The sequence below is a fragment of the Musca domestica genome, unplaced genomic scaffold (assembly GCF_030504385.1).
Source record: "Musca domestica strain aabys unplaced genomic scaffold, Musca_domestica.polishedcontigs.V.1.1 1, whole genome shotgun sequence".
Taxonomy (NCBI): Eukaryota; Metazoa; Arthropoda; class Insecta; order Diptera; family Muscidae; genus Musca; species Musca domestica.
The window spans coordinates 12429618-12445689 of NW_026712114.1; the positions used below are offsets into that span (position 1 = coordinate 12429618).

Sequence of the window (16072 nt, forward strand, 5' to 3'; positions counted from 1 at the left end):
TCTTTAAGAAACTGCAATCAAAACGATGCCAAAAACCCCGAAATGTCAATATTTAAGGAGTTATGAGCATTTTAAATAAGCTATTTCTCCTCTTTAAAAAACTGCAATCAAAACGACGCTAAAAACCCGAAATGCCAATATTTAAGGAGTTATGAGCATTTTAAAATAAGCTATTTTTCCTCTTTAAGAAACTGCAATCAAACGATGCTAAAAACCCCGAAATGTCAATATTTAAGGAGTTATGAGCATTTAAAATAAGCTATTTCTCCTCTTTAAAAACTGCAATCAAAACGATGCTAAAAACCCCGAAATGTCAATATTTAAGGAGTTATGAGCATTTTAAATAAGCTATTTTTCCTCTTTAAGAAACTACAATCCAAACGATGCTAAAAACCCCGAAATGTCAATATTTAAGGAGTTATGAGCATTTTAAAATAAGCTATTTCTCCTCTTTAAAAAACTGCAATCAAAACGATGCTAAAAACCCCGAAATGTCAATATTTAAGGAGTTATGAGCATTTTAAAATAAGCTATTTTTCCTCTTAAGAAACTGCAATCAAAACGATGCTAAAAACCCCGAAATGTCAATATTTAAGGAGTTATGAGCATTTTAAAATAAGCTATTTCTCTCTTTAAAAAACTGCAATCAAAACGATGCTAAAAACCCCGAAATGTCAATATTTAAGGAGTATGAGCATTTTAAAATAAGCTGTTTTTCCTCTTTAAGAAACTGCAATCAAAACGATGCTAAAAACCCCGAAATGTCAATATTTAAGGAGTTATGAGCATTTTAAATAAGCTATTTCTCCTCTTTAAAAAACTGCAATCAAAACGATGCTAAAAACCCCGAAATGTCATATTAAGGAGTTATGAGCATTTTAAAATAAGCTATTTTTTCCTCTTTAAGAAACTGCAATCAAACGATGCTAAAAACCCCGAAATGTCAATATTTAAGGAGTTATGAGCATTTTAAAATAAGCTATTTCTCCTCTTTAAAAACTGCAATCAAAACGATGCTAAAAACCCCGAAATGTCAATATTTAAGGAATTGTGAGCATTTTAAAATAAGCTATTTCTCCTCTTTAAAAAACTGCAATCAAAACGATGCTAAGAACCCCGAAATGTCAATATTTAAGGAGTTATGAGCATTTTAAAATATGTTATTTTTCCTCTTTAAGAAACTGCAATCAAAACGATGCTAAAAACCCCGAAATGTCAATATTTAAGGAGTTATGAGCATTTTAAAATAAGCTATTTTTCCTCTTTAAGAAACTGCAATCAAAACGATGCTAAAAACCCGAAATGTCAATATTTAAGGAGTTATGAGCATTTTAAATAAGCTATTTCTCCTCTTTAAAAAACTGCAATCAAAACGATGCTAAAAACCCCGAAATGTCAATATTTAAGCATGAGCATTTTAAAATAAGCTATTTTTCCTCTTTAAGAAACTGCAATCAAAACGATGATAAAAACCCCGAATGTCAATATTTAAGGAGTTATGAGCATTTTAAAATTAGCTATTTCTCCTCTTTAAGAAACTGCAATCAAAACGATGCTAAAAACCCCGAAATGTCAATATTTAAGGAGTTATGAGCATTTTAAAATTAGCTATTTCACCTCTTTAAGAAACTGCAATCAAAACGATGCTAAAACCCCGAAATGTCAATATTTAAGGAGTTATGAGCATTTAAAATAAGCTATTTCTCCTCTTTAAAAACTGCTATCAAAACGATGCTAAAAACCCCGAAATGTCAATATTTAAGGAGTTATGAGCATTTTAAAATAAGCTATTTTTCCTCTTTAAGAAACTGCAATCAAAACGATGCTAAAAACCCCGAAATGTCAATATTTAAGGAGTTATGAGCATTTTAAAATAAGCTATTTTTCCTCTTTAAGAAACTGCAATCAAAACGATGCTAAAAACCCCGAAATGTCAATATTTAAGGAGTTATGAGCATTTTAAAATAAGCTATTTTTCCTCTTTAAAAAAGTGCAATCAAAACGATGACAAAAACCCCGAAATGTCAATATTTAAGGAGTTATGAGCATTTTAACATCAGCTATTTTTCCTCTTTAAGAAACTGCAATCAAAACGATGCTAAAAACCCCGAAATGTCAATATTTAAGGAGTTATGAGCATTTTAAAAAAGGCTATTTTTCCTCGTTAAGAAACTGCTATCCAAACGATGCTAAAACCCCCGTTGATACTAAATTTTGTATTATTTGTGGTAGAAGGTTTCGAGTTGTACCAAAACATTTTTCCACTCGTATTGTGCAATTATGGTACAAATCCGTAAGATTTTTGACTTTCCTAAATTTTCCAAAAAAATGACCAATATATGCCTCCTCTGCAGAAAAAAGGCGAACTATTTGGTATATTTTTATGTAACGTTATTTCCCTTATAACCGGTACTTTAGATTCCAGTCCCAATTTCAGATTTAATTATCCAAAGTTTATAATTTGGAAATATCATTTGGTAAAAATAGGTTTTGACATTATCCCAACTTTTTTCACATTTGATGGATGGGTAATGGTATTATGTCTGTCGGCATTTGTTTGTTACTTTTGTTACTTTTGAGGATTATCGTAGAATCACTTTCTGAGTCGATTTATGCATGTCCGTCCGTTTGTTCTTCCGTCCGTCAGTCCATGCTTCCTTGTGAACAAAATGCAGGTCGCATTTATTATCCGATTAAGATGAAATTTTGCAAAAAATATTTAATTGACTCAAGGACGAATTCTATTGAAATCGGTGATAATTGGATCAGATTTAGATATAGCTCCCATATATCTCCAACCGATTTCGGAGTAATTGTGCACCAAATGTCTAATATAAGTCCAAATGACCTGTATTTTGATACATCCCTCCGAATTCAGTATAGAAGAAAGTAAATCAAAAGAAAATCGGTTCAAAGAAATTGCAGCTATAGCTGCAATATATATGCTTCATTCAATTTGGTGTTTAAGTCCCTCACATTCGTAATATGCATTCGACAATAATGATATTTGGTATCAGATACAGCCCAGAAATACCTCTATCAAATTTTATCAAGATCAGTTCAGATTTGGATATAGGTCCCGACTTTGGGTTAATTGTGCACTATATTATTTGGTGGTACTTAAAATAAACTATTTTGTTACGGGAGCTCTACTAAATATGCATAGTGGTGTAGGTTATTATAAAGTCGGCCCCGCTCGACTTTTGATATTTCCTTACTGGTTTTTGAATTAGTAATGGGGAGTACTCACGCCTGCAGAATATTATCAATGTAGATCCATGATTTTCAACATCACCCAACGTATTATCCAACTGTTAGCTACTGGTCGGAGGGATTTTAGCATCAATAAATTTTGGCGGATGAATGGGAATTTTGATCGTTTTATTACTCGTTTGAAATCACATTTACAATTTTGTAAACAACACATTCGATTCGTTGCAGCCATTGATATTATTCATAGATTAAGAGCCTTAAGCGTCGATAACTCAACCTTTATTTGTGATTGCGCTCTATAGATATTAGACTATTAAACTATCCCAACACTGAAGACCATTACACCAAAACCATGCCAGCGTTTTATCAGCCACTTAGTTATCGCATACCGTTTTCATATTTTCTCACTCAGTCACTTAATTTTTCTTTATTTTTGATTTCTTGGATTTTTTCGTCGATTTTGAAGAAGCACATATAATCTTCTTTCCAAATCTAATTAAACTCGCAATTAATGTAAACACAACAACAATACAACTTGCTAAGATTACGTATACATCAATATTGTGATATTGCCAAAATGACAAATCCTGACCGGCATTACGAATATGAGGAGCTCCATCATGTCTCAGGACATATTCCACCCAAAAAATTGCAGTTTCCATGGGTGTCAAAGGTTGATCTCTGAAACGTTTCGACAATGTCTTGACGGCATTCGAATAACGAGGATTTGTCCACAGCTCTTCGATTTTCTGCTTAAATTCTTCCTTGTTGAGGGTTTTCAAATCCATACGCAAAGCAAAACCAGCTTTCACGGCGTTTTTAACATTCATAAATTGATCGCCCAACACTGGAATACCCAATATGGGTTTACCATGGAATATCGTTTCAGTGGTACTCAAATATCCGCCATGGGAAATGAACAGCTTCACATTGGGATGGGCCAATATGGAGGGTTGATTAAACCATTTGCGTATGACAACATTGGCTGGTTTATTCGGCAATTCTTCCAATTCAAATTTCCACAAAACTTTAATCTTCAATTCTGCAAATGTACCCAATATGGCCTGAAGAGTTTGTGGGGGTAAATCTTTACTCTTGACATTCGAGCCCATGGAGAAGTATATTACCCCCTCCGGTGAGTTGTCTAGGAACTTTTGTAAATCTTCTTCCAATGGATCGGGTTTTTGTTTAATATGCAAACCACCAACCTCAATCATATTGGGAACATAAGGACGTGGTGCTCGCAGCGAAAAGTGATCATTCAATAACACCAACGAGACATTGCGGCGGGCCTCATCCATTGACAGTTTGGCATTGGGGAAATATTTCTTGTAGACTTTCTCGTGACCAGGTAACATGAGATAATTCAAACATAAATCATCCACAACATTGGCCAAGACATTGACAGTTCGTTGCCACAGCGACATATGACTGCCATATTGCAAACTCATGTGTGGTATAAATGAGGACGGAGATGGATTGGCTGTTAGATAGTCAATAAAACCAATGGTGCCAAATGTGGAGACTCCAATCATTGGAGCTTGAAAATATTCTCCCAATCCCAACAATGATTCTGTGCTCAAAACTTCGATGATTAGCAAATCAAATTTTTCATTTTTCAATAGTTTTTTTACTTCGCCATTTTCCATGACATTGGTTGCGACCGTCACACCCAAAGCGCTAAGTTCCACAAATTCTTGGAAATATGATTTTTCTTCACTCTCACCGTCCGCCAGTTCAATTAACATTTCTAGAGAACAAGTTTTTTGAAATAAAAATTCAAATTCATAGTCCTCATTACAAACTTACCATCGAAAATCTTGCTATTTTCCATAACGGCGATATCACGAAAATTCTTCAGCGGTTTCTTTTGGGGAAATGTCGATATGGATGTGACTTCATGGCCCCTTTCCGCCAAGGCCTTTAGCAGTGGTGAAATAAAAATATACTGCGATGGCCCCGAGTAGGGGAAGATGGAAAGAATTTTAGCTCCCTCCGTTGATTCGAATATTCCAAGGCTCACAAATAGAGCAATAATTAAAACGGAGCGTATGCCCATTTTAGTGATGTGTACCCCTTGCTGGTCAATGGCCTACTGTGTGCGGATAAGTTTTGAATTAGTCGTTTTGTTGACTTTCGTTATCATTAGACCGAGTGTTCCCCAACTAAATAATACATAATATAAATTAGCAATTGAATTGATAACCAAAAACGCTTATCGCAGTTGTTTTGTCTTATCTTAATATGAACCTAGAAACTATCCGCCTATTTTATAATTTCAAGCTCACTATCATGATTCTAATCAACTTTAGTTTATGTCGTGTGTCTTCGTTGTAGGTCATTGTTTTATTGAGTTAAGTACAGCAATGAATCGGCAAGAATGGTAGATTTTAGACTCACGCACGGTGATGATGATGATAATCAAAACCTAATATTAATAAATAACTTTTAAGGAATTACATTTTTAACTAGCCTCATCGAAATAACGAATTTAGACCTTAGGTCTATTTGAACCATATCCATATCACGAAATTTGGTGTCTATCTAGGGATGTCAGTCTGTCCGGCTGGCTGGTACGCATGATAATAATCAAAAGTAGTATCCGATTTGGTTCAAACTTGGTACATCGTAACATTAGTATCAAAGTTAGATCGAGTTCGGAGATGGGCTACATAGGTCCACTCCTTCTGGTATCTCCCCCACAAAAGTTCGACTTTTTCAAAAAAAAAGAGAAAAGAACAGAAGAGAAGAGAAAGGATAATACGATTTTGCTACAACTTTGCAAATCCTAATATTTGCATCAATGCAAAGTCGGATACCAAAATCGGACCTACCATACAAAGGGTCAAAATTTAGAATAATTATTACTCTTATAAAATGTGATATAGTCCGATTGTCTTCAAATTACATACTTCACAATATTTGTATTAACCCACGGTCTGCTATGAAGATGGAACATATCGGTCCACTTCTTTTAGTAACTCCCCCAGGGTTAAAAATTTGAATATTCATGAAGCTCATATATCACAGCTCTCTTCAAATTTCACACACACAAACATTTTTGCTAACACAAGATCTGTTGTGAAGATCATATACAGGGTGAGATAAAAAAAACTGCACCAAAGTCAAACGCCATAATTTTTCCTTTTTTTTACATTTTAATTTCGGAAATAGCATCAAAATTTAGAATTAGTTTAGATATGTTCGAATTGGTCACCTACGGCACAATTTATAGCAAATTAAACAGTCACACGCTGCCACAATGTTGCTCTGCGGTATTTTGATCCATTTCCGACGAAGCTCGTGCATGAGGTACTCCACACTTTGGCATTTTTTAGCAGGAAATGAAGCGAGGAACTCCGTTTTGTAACCATTCGTGGGTGACACGTGCTGAGTGCGATTTTGCTGAATACTGTTGGAAAGTCCAAGGTCTGCGACCAAAATGTTTGCGTGCCCAATGCTTTAATACATCCTCCAGAATATGTTCGCGATAATATTCGGCATTTATTCTGATGCCACGGTCGTTTAATACGAGCGGAGACCGACGAAGCTCGTGCTTGAGGTGCTCCACACTTTGGCATTTTTTAGCAGGAAATGAAGCGAGGAACCTCATTTTGTAACCATTCGTGGGTGACAAGTGCTGAGTGCGATGGTGCTGAATACTGTTGGAAAGTCCAAGGTCTGCGGACAAAATGTTTGCGTGACCAAGGCTTTAATACACCCTCCAGAATATTTTCGCGATAATATTCGGCACTGATGCCACGGTTGATTAATACGAGCGGAGACCGACCATCGGCTGTTATGGCGGTCCACACCATCACCATTGCCGGTGCTTATGTTCTGGTGGCCAACCGAAGTTGCACATTTTCAGCTGCCCTCTTTGGTAACTCAGGTAAACACGATCATTTTGTTGGTTTACAAACTGCTGGCCAACAAATGTTATCTCATCGGAGAAAACCAAATTCGGCAGCTCACCACTTTCGGCCAAGCGAAGCAACTCTTTAGCTCTTTTGAGTCTATTTCGGTTGCGCCGTAAGTTCTTCCAATTTTTGGAATTTCAATGCCTTTTTCCGAGTTCATGTTTCAATATTTGCCGAATGGAATATTGCGATATGTTCAGTTCACGAGCCATCGGCCACTGCGATGCGGGTTTCGATCAGGTCGCTTCTTTACTTTTCGAAGCATTTCAGCTGATGTTGCTGTTTTCTTTCGTCCACTTCCTTGACGTCGGGCTACGCTACCAGTATCGCGGTAACGAGCGATGGTACGAGACACAACCGATTTATTCACATTTAAATGTTGGAGTGCTATAACGATAGCCATTTGTGGTTTTCCAGCCGAATATAAAAAAATCACACTATCACGCTTGAATTCCATCACGAATAACTTTTTTCCTGAAAAATTCTCACCAAAATGCTTTTGAACGCTTGTAAACAATATAATGAGCTGTCACTGGAATAATTTTAACAGCTATCGGACGATTAGCTTAGAAATTACAGCAGTCTGAAATTGATTGCAGTTTTTTCATATCACCCTGTTAAGCCCGAGCTGCTAATAAGCTGTAATATGCTCCCGATATCAATAATATTGGTTACGAGATGTTATATACAACCTATCAACCTGCAGTTCTTAATTCAATAAACCAATGACCTGCATTGTAGGCACACGAAGTAGATTACAGCTGATTAGAATCAAGATAGCGAAATGGGTCAATAGTCCACATTAATATTAGACCAAAGAACTGTGATAAGCGTTCTGGGTTGTCAATTCAATTGAATACTATTAGTTAGGCAAGTCAGAAAAACAACTAACTCAAAACTTAACCACAAAGTAGGCCATTTACCGGCAACGGGAACACATCGCTAAAATGGGCATACGCTCCATTCTCATTATTGCTCTATTTATGAGCTTCGCAATATTCAAATCTGTAGAGGGAGCAAAAATTCTTTCCATCTTCCCCTACTCGGGGCCCTCGCAGTATATTTTTATTTCACCACTGCTAAAGGCCTTGGCGGAAAAGGGCCATGAAGTCACTTCCATATCGACATTTCCTCAAAAGAAACCGTTAAAGAATTTCCGTGATGTTGTTGTTATGGAAAATAGCAATATTTTCGATGGTAAGTTTGCAGTGAGGCTTAAGAATTGTAAAAATTATTTCAAAAAACTTTATTTCAGAAATGTTTACCCAGGCTACGGCCGGCGAGGCTGAAGGAAAATCATTTTTCGAAGAATTTGCGGAACTCAGTTCTTTGGGTGTAACAGCCAGCAGCAATGTCATGGAAAATGCGGATGTAAAGAAACTATTGAAAAATGAAAAATTTGATTTGATTATTATCGAAATTTTTGGCACCGAATCGTTATTTGGTTTGGGTGAATATTTTCAAGCTCCCATGATTGGCGTCTCCACATTTGGTACCATTGGTTTTATTGATTAACTCACAGCCAATCCATCACCAGCCTCATACATACCCCACATGAGTTTGGAGTATGACAGTCATATGTCGCTGTGGCAACGTACAGTCAATATCTTGACCAATGTGGTGGATAATTTGTGTACAAATTTCTTCTTAATAGCGGGTCAAGAGAAAGTCTACAAGAAATATTTTCCCAATGCCAAACTGTCTTTGGATGAGGCGCGTCGTAATGTCTCCTTGGTGTTATTGAATGATCACTTCTCACTGCAAGCACCACGTCCATATGTCCCCAATATGATCGAAGTTGGTGGTTTGCATATTAAACAAAAACCTGATCCTTTGGAAGAAGATTTACAAAAGTTCCTGGACGATTCACCGGAGGGTGTAATTTACTTCTCCATGGGCTCAAATGCGAAGAGTAAAGATTTAGCCCCTCATACCCTACAGGCCATATTGAGTACATTTGCAGAATTGAAGATTAAAGTTTTGTGGAAATTCGAACTGGAAGAATTACCGAATAAACCGGCAAATGTTGTCATACGCAAATGGTTTAATCAACCCTCCATATTGGCCCATCCCAATGTGAAGCTGTTCATTTCCCATGGCGGATATTTGAGTACCACTGAAACGATATTCCATGGTAAACCCATCCTGGGCATTCCAGTGTTGGGCGATCAATTTATGAATGTTAAAAACGCCGTGAAGGCTGGTTTTGCTCTGCGTTTGGATCTAAGGTCCCTTACAAAGGAGCAATTTATGCAGAGCATTCAAGAGCTGTGGACGAATCCCCGTTATACGAATGCAGTGAAAACCTTGTCGAAACGTTATAGGGATCAGCCATTGACGCCCATGGAAACTGCAATCTTTTGGGTGGAATATGTCCTGAGACATGATGGAGCTCCCCATATTCGTAATGCCGGTCAGGATTTGTCATATTGGCAATATCACAATATTGATGTGTATCTACTCTTAGCCAGCTGTATTGTTGTTGTGTTTACATTAATAGCGAGTTTAATTAGATTTGGGAAGAAAATAATTTGTGCTGCTTCAAAATCGATGAAAAAATCCAAGAAATCGAAAATAAAGAAAAATTAGGTGAACGAAATCCAAACATTGAATTTTGTGCGTGATAAGTAAATGATTGATGACGCCGTGGAACAATTTTAGTTGGGGATATTTTAGTGGGGAGTTGTGTTGATGGTATAAAGTCAACTGAGTACAATCATAAATGGACATGGAGTTATCGGCCATTAAGAACCATTATCTACATATGAATACGGACAAGTGGCCGTATCTTTGTTTGTTTAGATTTCAAAACATAAAGGTTTTATAAAACTTAGTAACAAAACGTTATTTTTTATGCTTTTATTTTCTAGCTTTTAAAATGAAATACAATTTTGGGTATGATTTTTCCTATTTTGTACACTATAAGAAAATGCTATAAATTTTATGTTATCCCAGCGTCGACGGTCTTTATAGAGAATTTTAGTATAGAAAATTTGAAGATTTTTCCATACAAAGTCCAGATGGTGAATCAGCTGTTAGCTGCTGACCGCCAATCGCGTCTAATATGCGCTCAAGCCATCCTCAATCACCACCAAGAGGAAGAAGAAGATTTGTAATCAAAAATAATCAAGAGTGATGATGCCCATTTCCATTTTAGCGTTGACGTAAATAAGCTAAATGTACGCTTCTAGGGCACTGTATAACCCACAAAGAGCCATTAAATCCGCTCAAAGTCCTTGTAAGGTGTGCTGTTTTTGCTGCAAGAGTCATCGGGTATTTATACCCTACACCACAAGGTGGTCAGGGTATTATGTCTTTGTGCATTTGTTTGTAACAGGCAAAAGGAAACGAGATAGACCCACAGTTCCTTTTGATGATCTGCATAGAATCACATTCTGAGTCGATTTATGCATGTGCGTCCGTCTGTCCGTCCATGTATTTTTGTAAACAAAGTGCAGGTCTCATTTATTGCCCGATCCAGATGAAATTTTGCACAGATAATTTGTTTGGCCCAAGGATGAACCCTATTGAAATTGGAGATAATCGGTCAAAATTTAGATATAGCTCCCATATATATCTTCGTCCGATTTGTTTTTATTGTGCACCAAACGTGTAATATCAGCCCGAATTGTATGGAATTTTGCATATACACCCAAATTAGGCCTGAAAAAATGTATGCCAAATTTGATCGAAATCGGTTCAGATATAGCTATAGCTCCCATATATATTGTTCATCCGATTTGTTATTTTTGTCCACCGCCGCCGTAATATGCACTCTGCAACAACAGTATTTGGGGAAATATTTCAAATACAGCTCAGAAATACATTTGCTAAATTGTATCGAGATCAGTTCAGATTTGGATATAGTCTTAAAGTCGGCCCGCCCGGTTTTGTTGCACTGACCTGCAAGATCGCCAGTTTTGACCGCTCAAGTCGTGGGTTTGGATCAGCAAGCCTCAAATTCATTCACCTCTTAAAGACAATATCCGTCAAGAATGTGAGGACCTATCGCCGGAAGTTTTGACCAAAGTGATGGAAAGTAGCAAAAAAATACTGTCCATTTTCGCACCTGACCTAGCACTGACCCAAATTTAAGGATTTGAAAAGTTGGAGCAAAATCGGATTATCGTTTCCCTTTCTAGGATTTTATAACCATAGATATTCCAAGGCATATCGGTAAACTTACCATCGAAAATCTTGCTATTTTCCATAACATCAACATCACGGAAATTCTTTAGTGGTTTAGGAGTGATGAAATGAAAATATACTGCGATGGCCGCGAATAGGGAAATATGGAATGAATTTTAGCTCCATCTGCAGACTTGAACATTATAAAGCTCACAAATGGAGCATATATTAAAATGGAGCGTATGCCTATCAAAATATTTTTTGAAAATTTCAAGCTTTTGTGGGGGAGGTACCGGAAGAAGTGCACCGATATATTCCATCTTACCACCAGACTTTGGGTTGATGAAAATATTGGGATTTGAAAACAATAGGACTCTTACATCACATTTTTTAAGAATTGTAATTATTCAAAATTTTGAGCCTTTGTGGGGCAGGTACTTGATGGAGTGGACCGATATTGTCCATTTTCGCACCTGACATAGCACTGATGCAAATATTGGGATTTGCAAAGTTGAAGCAAAATCGGATTATCGTTTCTCTTTCTGTGCAGAAAATATTTTTTTTGAAAATTTCGACCTTTTGTGGGGGAGATACCAGACGGAGTGGACCGATATTGCCCATCTCTGAACTCGATCTAAGTATAACAAAAATATTAGGATTTACCAAGTTTGGACCAAATCTGATACTCTATTCGAGAGTTATCGTGCGCACCAGCCAGACAGACGGACGGACATCGCTAGATCGATTCCAAATGCCCTGAAACGGATTTGGAGAGACTTAGGGTCTAAAACAGTTATTTCGACTAAGCAGGTTTTGACCGTTTCAAATGATATATACCCTCAGCCATATGGATAGAGAGGGTATAAAAAACACTGGAAGTTTACTTTTGCGCTATTGTCCATTTTCGCACCTGACATAGCACTGATGCAAATATTGGGATTTGCAAAGTTGAAGCAAAATCGGATTATCGTTTCTCTTTCTGTGCAGAAAATATATTTTTTGAAAATTTCGACCTTTTGTGGGGGAGGTACCAGACGGAGTGGACCGATATTGCCCATCTCTGAACTCGATCTAAGTATAACAAAAATATTAGGATTTACCAAGTTTGGACCAAATCTGATACTCTATTCGAGAGTTATCGTGCGCACCAGCTAGACAGACGGAGGGATATCGCTAGATCGATTCCAAATGCGCTGAAACGGATTTGGAGAGACCTAGGGTCTAAAACAGTTATTTCGACTAAGCAGGTTTTGACCGTTTCAAATGATATATACCCTCTCTAGCCATATGGCCATATAAAAAACACTGGAAGTTTACTTTTGCCCCACCTAAAGTTAGCGCCGCACGATTTTTGGTCTTTCTTTACGTAGGTAACATTTGCAGTGCTTCGACAATTATTTCGTAGCCTCTCTAAACAGTGAACACATTTTAATGGTTTAATTTTTCTTTATTTTAGATTTCTTCGAACTACCACAAATAATTTTCTTTACGAAGCTAATAAAAACAGCCATCAGTACAAACACAACAACAATAAAACTTGATAAGATTACGTACACATCAATATTGTGATATTGCCAAAATGACAAATCTTGACCGGCATTGCGAATATGCGAAGCGCCATCATGTCTCAGAACATATTCCACCCAAAAGATTGCAGTTTCAATGGGTGTCAAAGGTTGATCTCTGAAACGTTTCGACAATTTCTTAACAGCATTCGAATACTTGGGATTTGTCCACAGTTCTTGGATGTTCTGCTTGAATTTCTCCTTTGTAAGAGACCTTAGATCCAGACGCAAGGCAAAACCAGCCTTCACTGAATTTTTAACATTCATAAATTGATCCCCCATCACTGGTACACCCAGAATGGGTTTTCCATGAAATATGGTTTCGGTGGTACTTAAATATCCGCCATGGGAAATGAAAAGCTTCACATTGGGATGGGCCAATATGGAGGGTTGATTAAACCATTTGCGTATGACAACATTGGCCGGTTTATTCGGCAATTCTTCCAGTTCGAATTTCCACAAAACTTTTATTTTCAATTCTGCAAAGGTACTCAAAATGTCCTTCAGAGTTTGTGGGGGTAAATCTTTACTCTTGACATTCGAGCCCATGGAAAAGTATATTACACCCTCCGGTGAGTTGTCTAGGAACTTCTGTAAATCTTCTTCCAATGGATCGGGTTTTTGTTTAATATGTAAACCACCAACCTCAATCATATTGGGGACATAAGGGGACATTGCTGAGCTCCATAAATTCTTCGAAAAATGATTTTTCTGCACCCTCACCGGCCGCCAACTCGGTTACCATCTCTAGAAAACAGTACTTTTGAAATTATTTTCAAAATCCAAGGCATAACAGTAAACTTACCATCGAAAATTTTGCTATTTTCCATAACAACAACATCACGGAAATTCTTCAGTGGTTTCTTTTGGGGAAATGTCGATATGGATGTGACTTCATGGCCCCTTTCCGCCAAGGCCTTTAGCAGGGGCGAAATAAAAATATACTGTGATGGCCCCGAATAGGGAAATATGGAAAGAATTTTAGCTCCCTCTGCCGAATTGAATATTGCAAAGCTCACAAATAGAGCAAAAATTAGAATGGAACGTATGACCATTTTAGTGATGTGTATGCGTTGCCGGCCAATTGACTAATGTGAGGGTAATCTTTTCATCTGTTGTTTGGTTGACTTCAACAGTCTGTGTGTTCTTTAACTAAATAATATAAATTCGCAATTGAATTGATGATCGAGACCACTTATCGTTCTCTCTAATCTAAATATTAACCTAGAAGCTATGCGCCGCTTTCACAATTTCAAGTTCAGTATCAGCGTTGAAGGTTATTGTATTTTATTAAATTAAAAACAACAACAAAAACGGAATGGCATTGAAACGGCTTGTAGAAGTGCAAGTCAGAACGCAATATGGTGATGATTTTATTTTAATGTTATTAATGTGCAAATTTGCAGATTAATTTGAAGTGAAGTATCGGCTGGGTAAAATTAATGCAGGCAAACACGTCACACACTTCTATTAAATCCCAACAAAAACTTAATACCTTGTGCATTACAGATAATTTCCTGCCATAGGCTGTAGTATCTATTACGAACTTCAAATACCAAATTTGAAACAATTCTGGTGAATAATGTCGCTAAAATAATCAAAATTCCGAATATCGGGAGTTACCGTCATATGGTGGCTATACGAAGACGTGAACCTGCACAGACAATTTTCTGTCATAGGCTGTAGTATTTTTTACGAACTTCAAATGCCAAATTTGAAACAATTCCAGTGAATAATGTCGCTAAAATCATCAAAATTCCGAATATTTGGAGGTACTATTATGTGGGGAATATAACAAAATGTGGAGCTACATGGCCCATTTTTAATACCAAAAGTCCTGCAGACATAATATACATTTGAGTAAAATTTTATCAATCTACTTCATTTCGTTCGGAAGCTAGAGTGATTTTCACAGACGGATAGACGAGCGGACATTGCTAAATCGACATAGAATTTTATGCTGATCAAGAATATGTATATACTTTGTGGGATCTAAAATGTATATTTCGAGGTGTTACAAACGGAATGACAATCTTAATGTATCCTCCATACTATGGTGGAGAGTATAAAAATGGGGATTGTGGTAGAATTATTTCTCAATTTTAATACCCTCAGCCATCACATCACACCACACCTCGGGCCAAAATTTTGAACAATTATAACTCTTTTAAAATGTGATGTAAGAGTCCGATCACAATATTATATTAACCCAAGGTTTGGTGTTGAGATGGAATATATCGGTCCACTCCTTCTGGTACCACCCTCACAAAAGGTCGAAATTTTGAATATCAATTATGCTCATAAAACGCGAAATTAACATCCGATTCCATTTAGACTTGGTACATCTGAATATTTCTTTCAACGCAGGATATGTTAAACCAGTAAAGAAAGACTTTAAGTCGGGCGGGGCCGACTTTATGATACCCTACACCACTTTGCTAATTTAGTAGAGCTCCACATAACAATTAAAAGTTTTTATGGGAGAATTCAATCATATACGTTATGATTAAAATTATAATTTAAAGTTCAAAAGAATAAATATGCCGAAGCATTTGTATCTTTTAAATTCGGACTTGTTTTGCCCATTTGGTGCAAAATAATTTCAAATCAGATAAAGATATATATTAGAGCTATATCCAAATCGGAACAGATCACGATAAAATTTGGCAAATATATTTCTGAGCTGTATTTGATATATTTCCCTGAGCTATAGCTATATCTGAACCGATTTCGATCAAATTTGGCATACTTATTTTCCGGTCCAATCTGATCGTACGTGCAAAATTCCATACTATTCGCACTGATATTACACGTTTGGTGCACAATAAAAGACAAATCGGACGAAGATATATATGGGAGCTATATCTAAATTTTGACCGATTATCTCCAATTTCAATAAGGTTCATCCTTGGGCCAAACAAATGATTTGTGCAAAATTTCATCTGGATAGAGCAATAAATGCGAACTGTACATTGTTTACAAAAATACATGGACAGACGGACGGACGGACATGCATAAATCGACTCAGAATGTGATTCTATGCAGATCATCAAAAGGAACTATGGGTCTATCTCGTTTCCTTTTGCCTGTTACAAACAAATGCACAAAGACATAATACCCTGACCACCATGTGGTGTAGGGTATAAAAACACGGTAGAGCTCGGACCATTCCTTCTGGTACCTCCCCCACAAAGGGTCAACGTTTTGAATAACCAAAACGTTTATATTTTATCAGGTTCTTCTTAT

At 36.8% G+C, this 16072-nt stretch overlaps 2 protein-coding genes and 1 pseudogene across 2 annotated transcripts; 1 reads left to right on the forward strand and 2 right to left on the reverse strand.

Moving 5' to 3' along the window:
* Positions 1-3612: 3612 nt before the first annotated feature.
* On the reverse strand, positions 3613-5328 carry LOC101889322 (UDP-glucosyltransferase 2-like). The gene is made up of 2 exons (XM_005188860.4): positions 5023-5328; positions 3613-4963 (listed from the first exon to the last, which is right to left on the reverse strand). Exons 1-2 carry the CDS (start codon positions 5270-5272, stop codon positions 3630-3632), a joined length of 1584 nt encoding a protein of 527 aa, XP_005188917.2. The 5' UTR covers positions 5273-5328; the 3' UTR covers positions 3613-3629.
* Positions 5329-8030: 2702 nt separating this feature from the next.
* Positions 8031-9743, forward strand: LOC101889496 (UDP-glucosyltransferase 2-like; annotated as a pseudogene).
* A 2954-nt stretch (positions 9744-12697) lies between these two features.
* LOC131803194 (UDP-glucosyltransferase 2-like) lies at positions 12698-14034 on the reverse strand. The gene is given in 3 exon segments (XM_059124287.1): positions 12698-13486; positions 13488-13573; positions 13632-14034. Coding segments are annotated over 3 exon segments (1125 nt in total). The 5' UTR covers positions 13882-14034.
* Positions 14035-16072: the final 2038 nt, after the last annotated feature.

Excerpts from the sequence above, each read along its gene's own strand:
- LOC101889322 (XM_005188860.4), bottom strand. The coding sequence starts at position 5,272 with ATGGGCATACGCTCCGTTTTAATTATTGCTCTATTTGTGAGCCTTGGA. Across the intron at positions 4,964-5,022 it reads AAATAGCAAGATTTTCGATG|AAATGTTAATTGAACTGGCG; the intron begins GTAAGTTTGTAA and ends CTTGTTCTCTAG.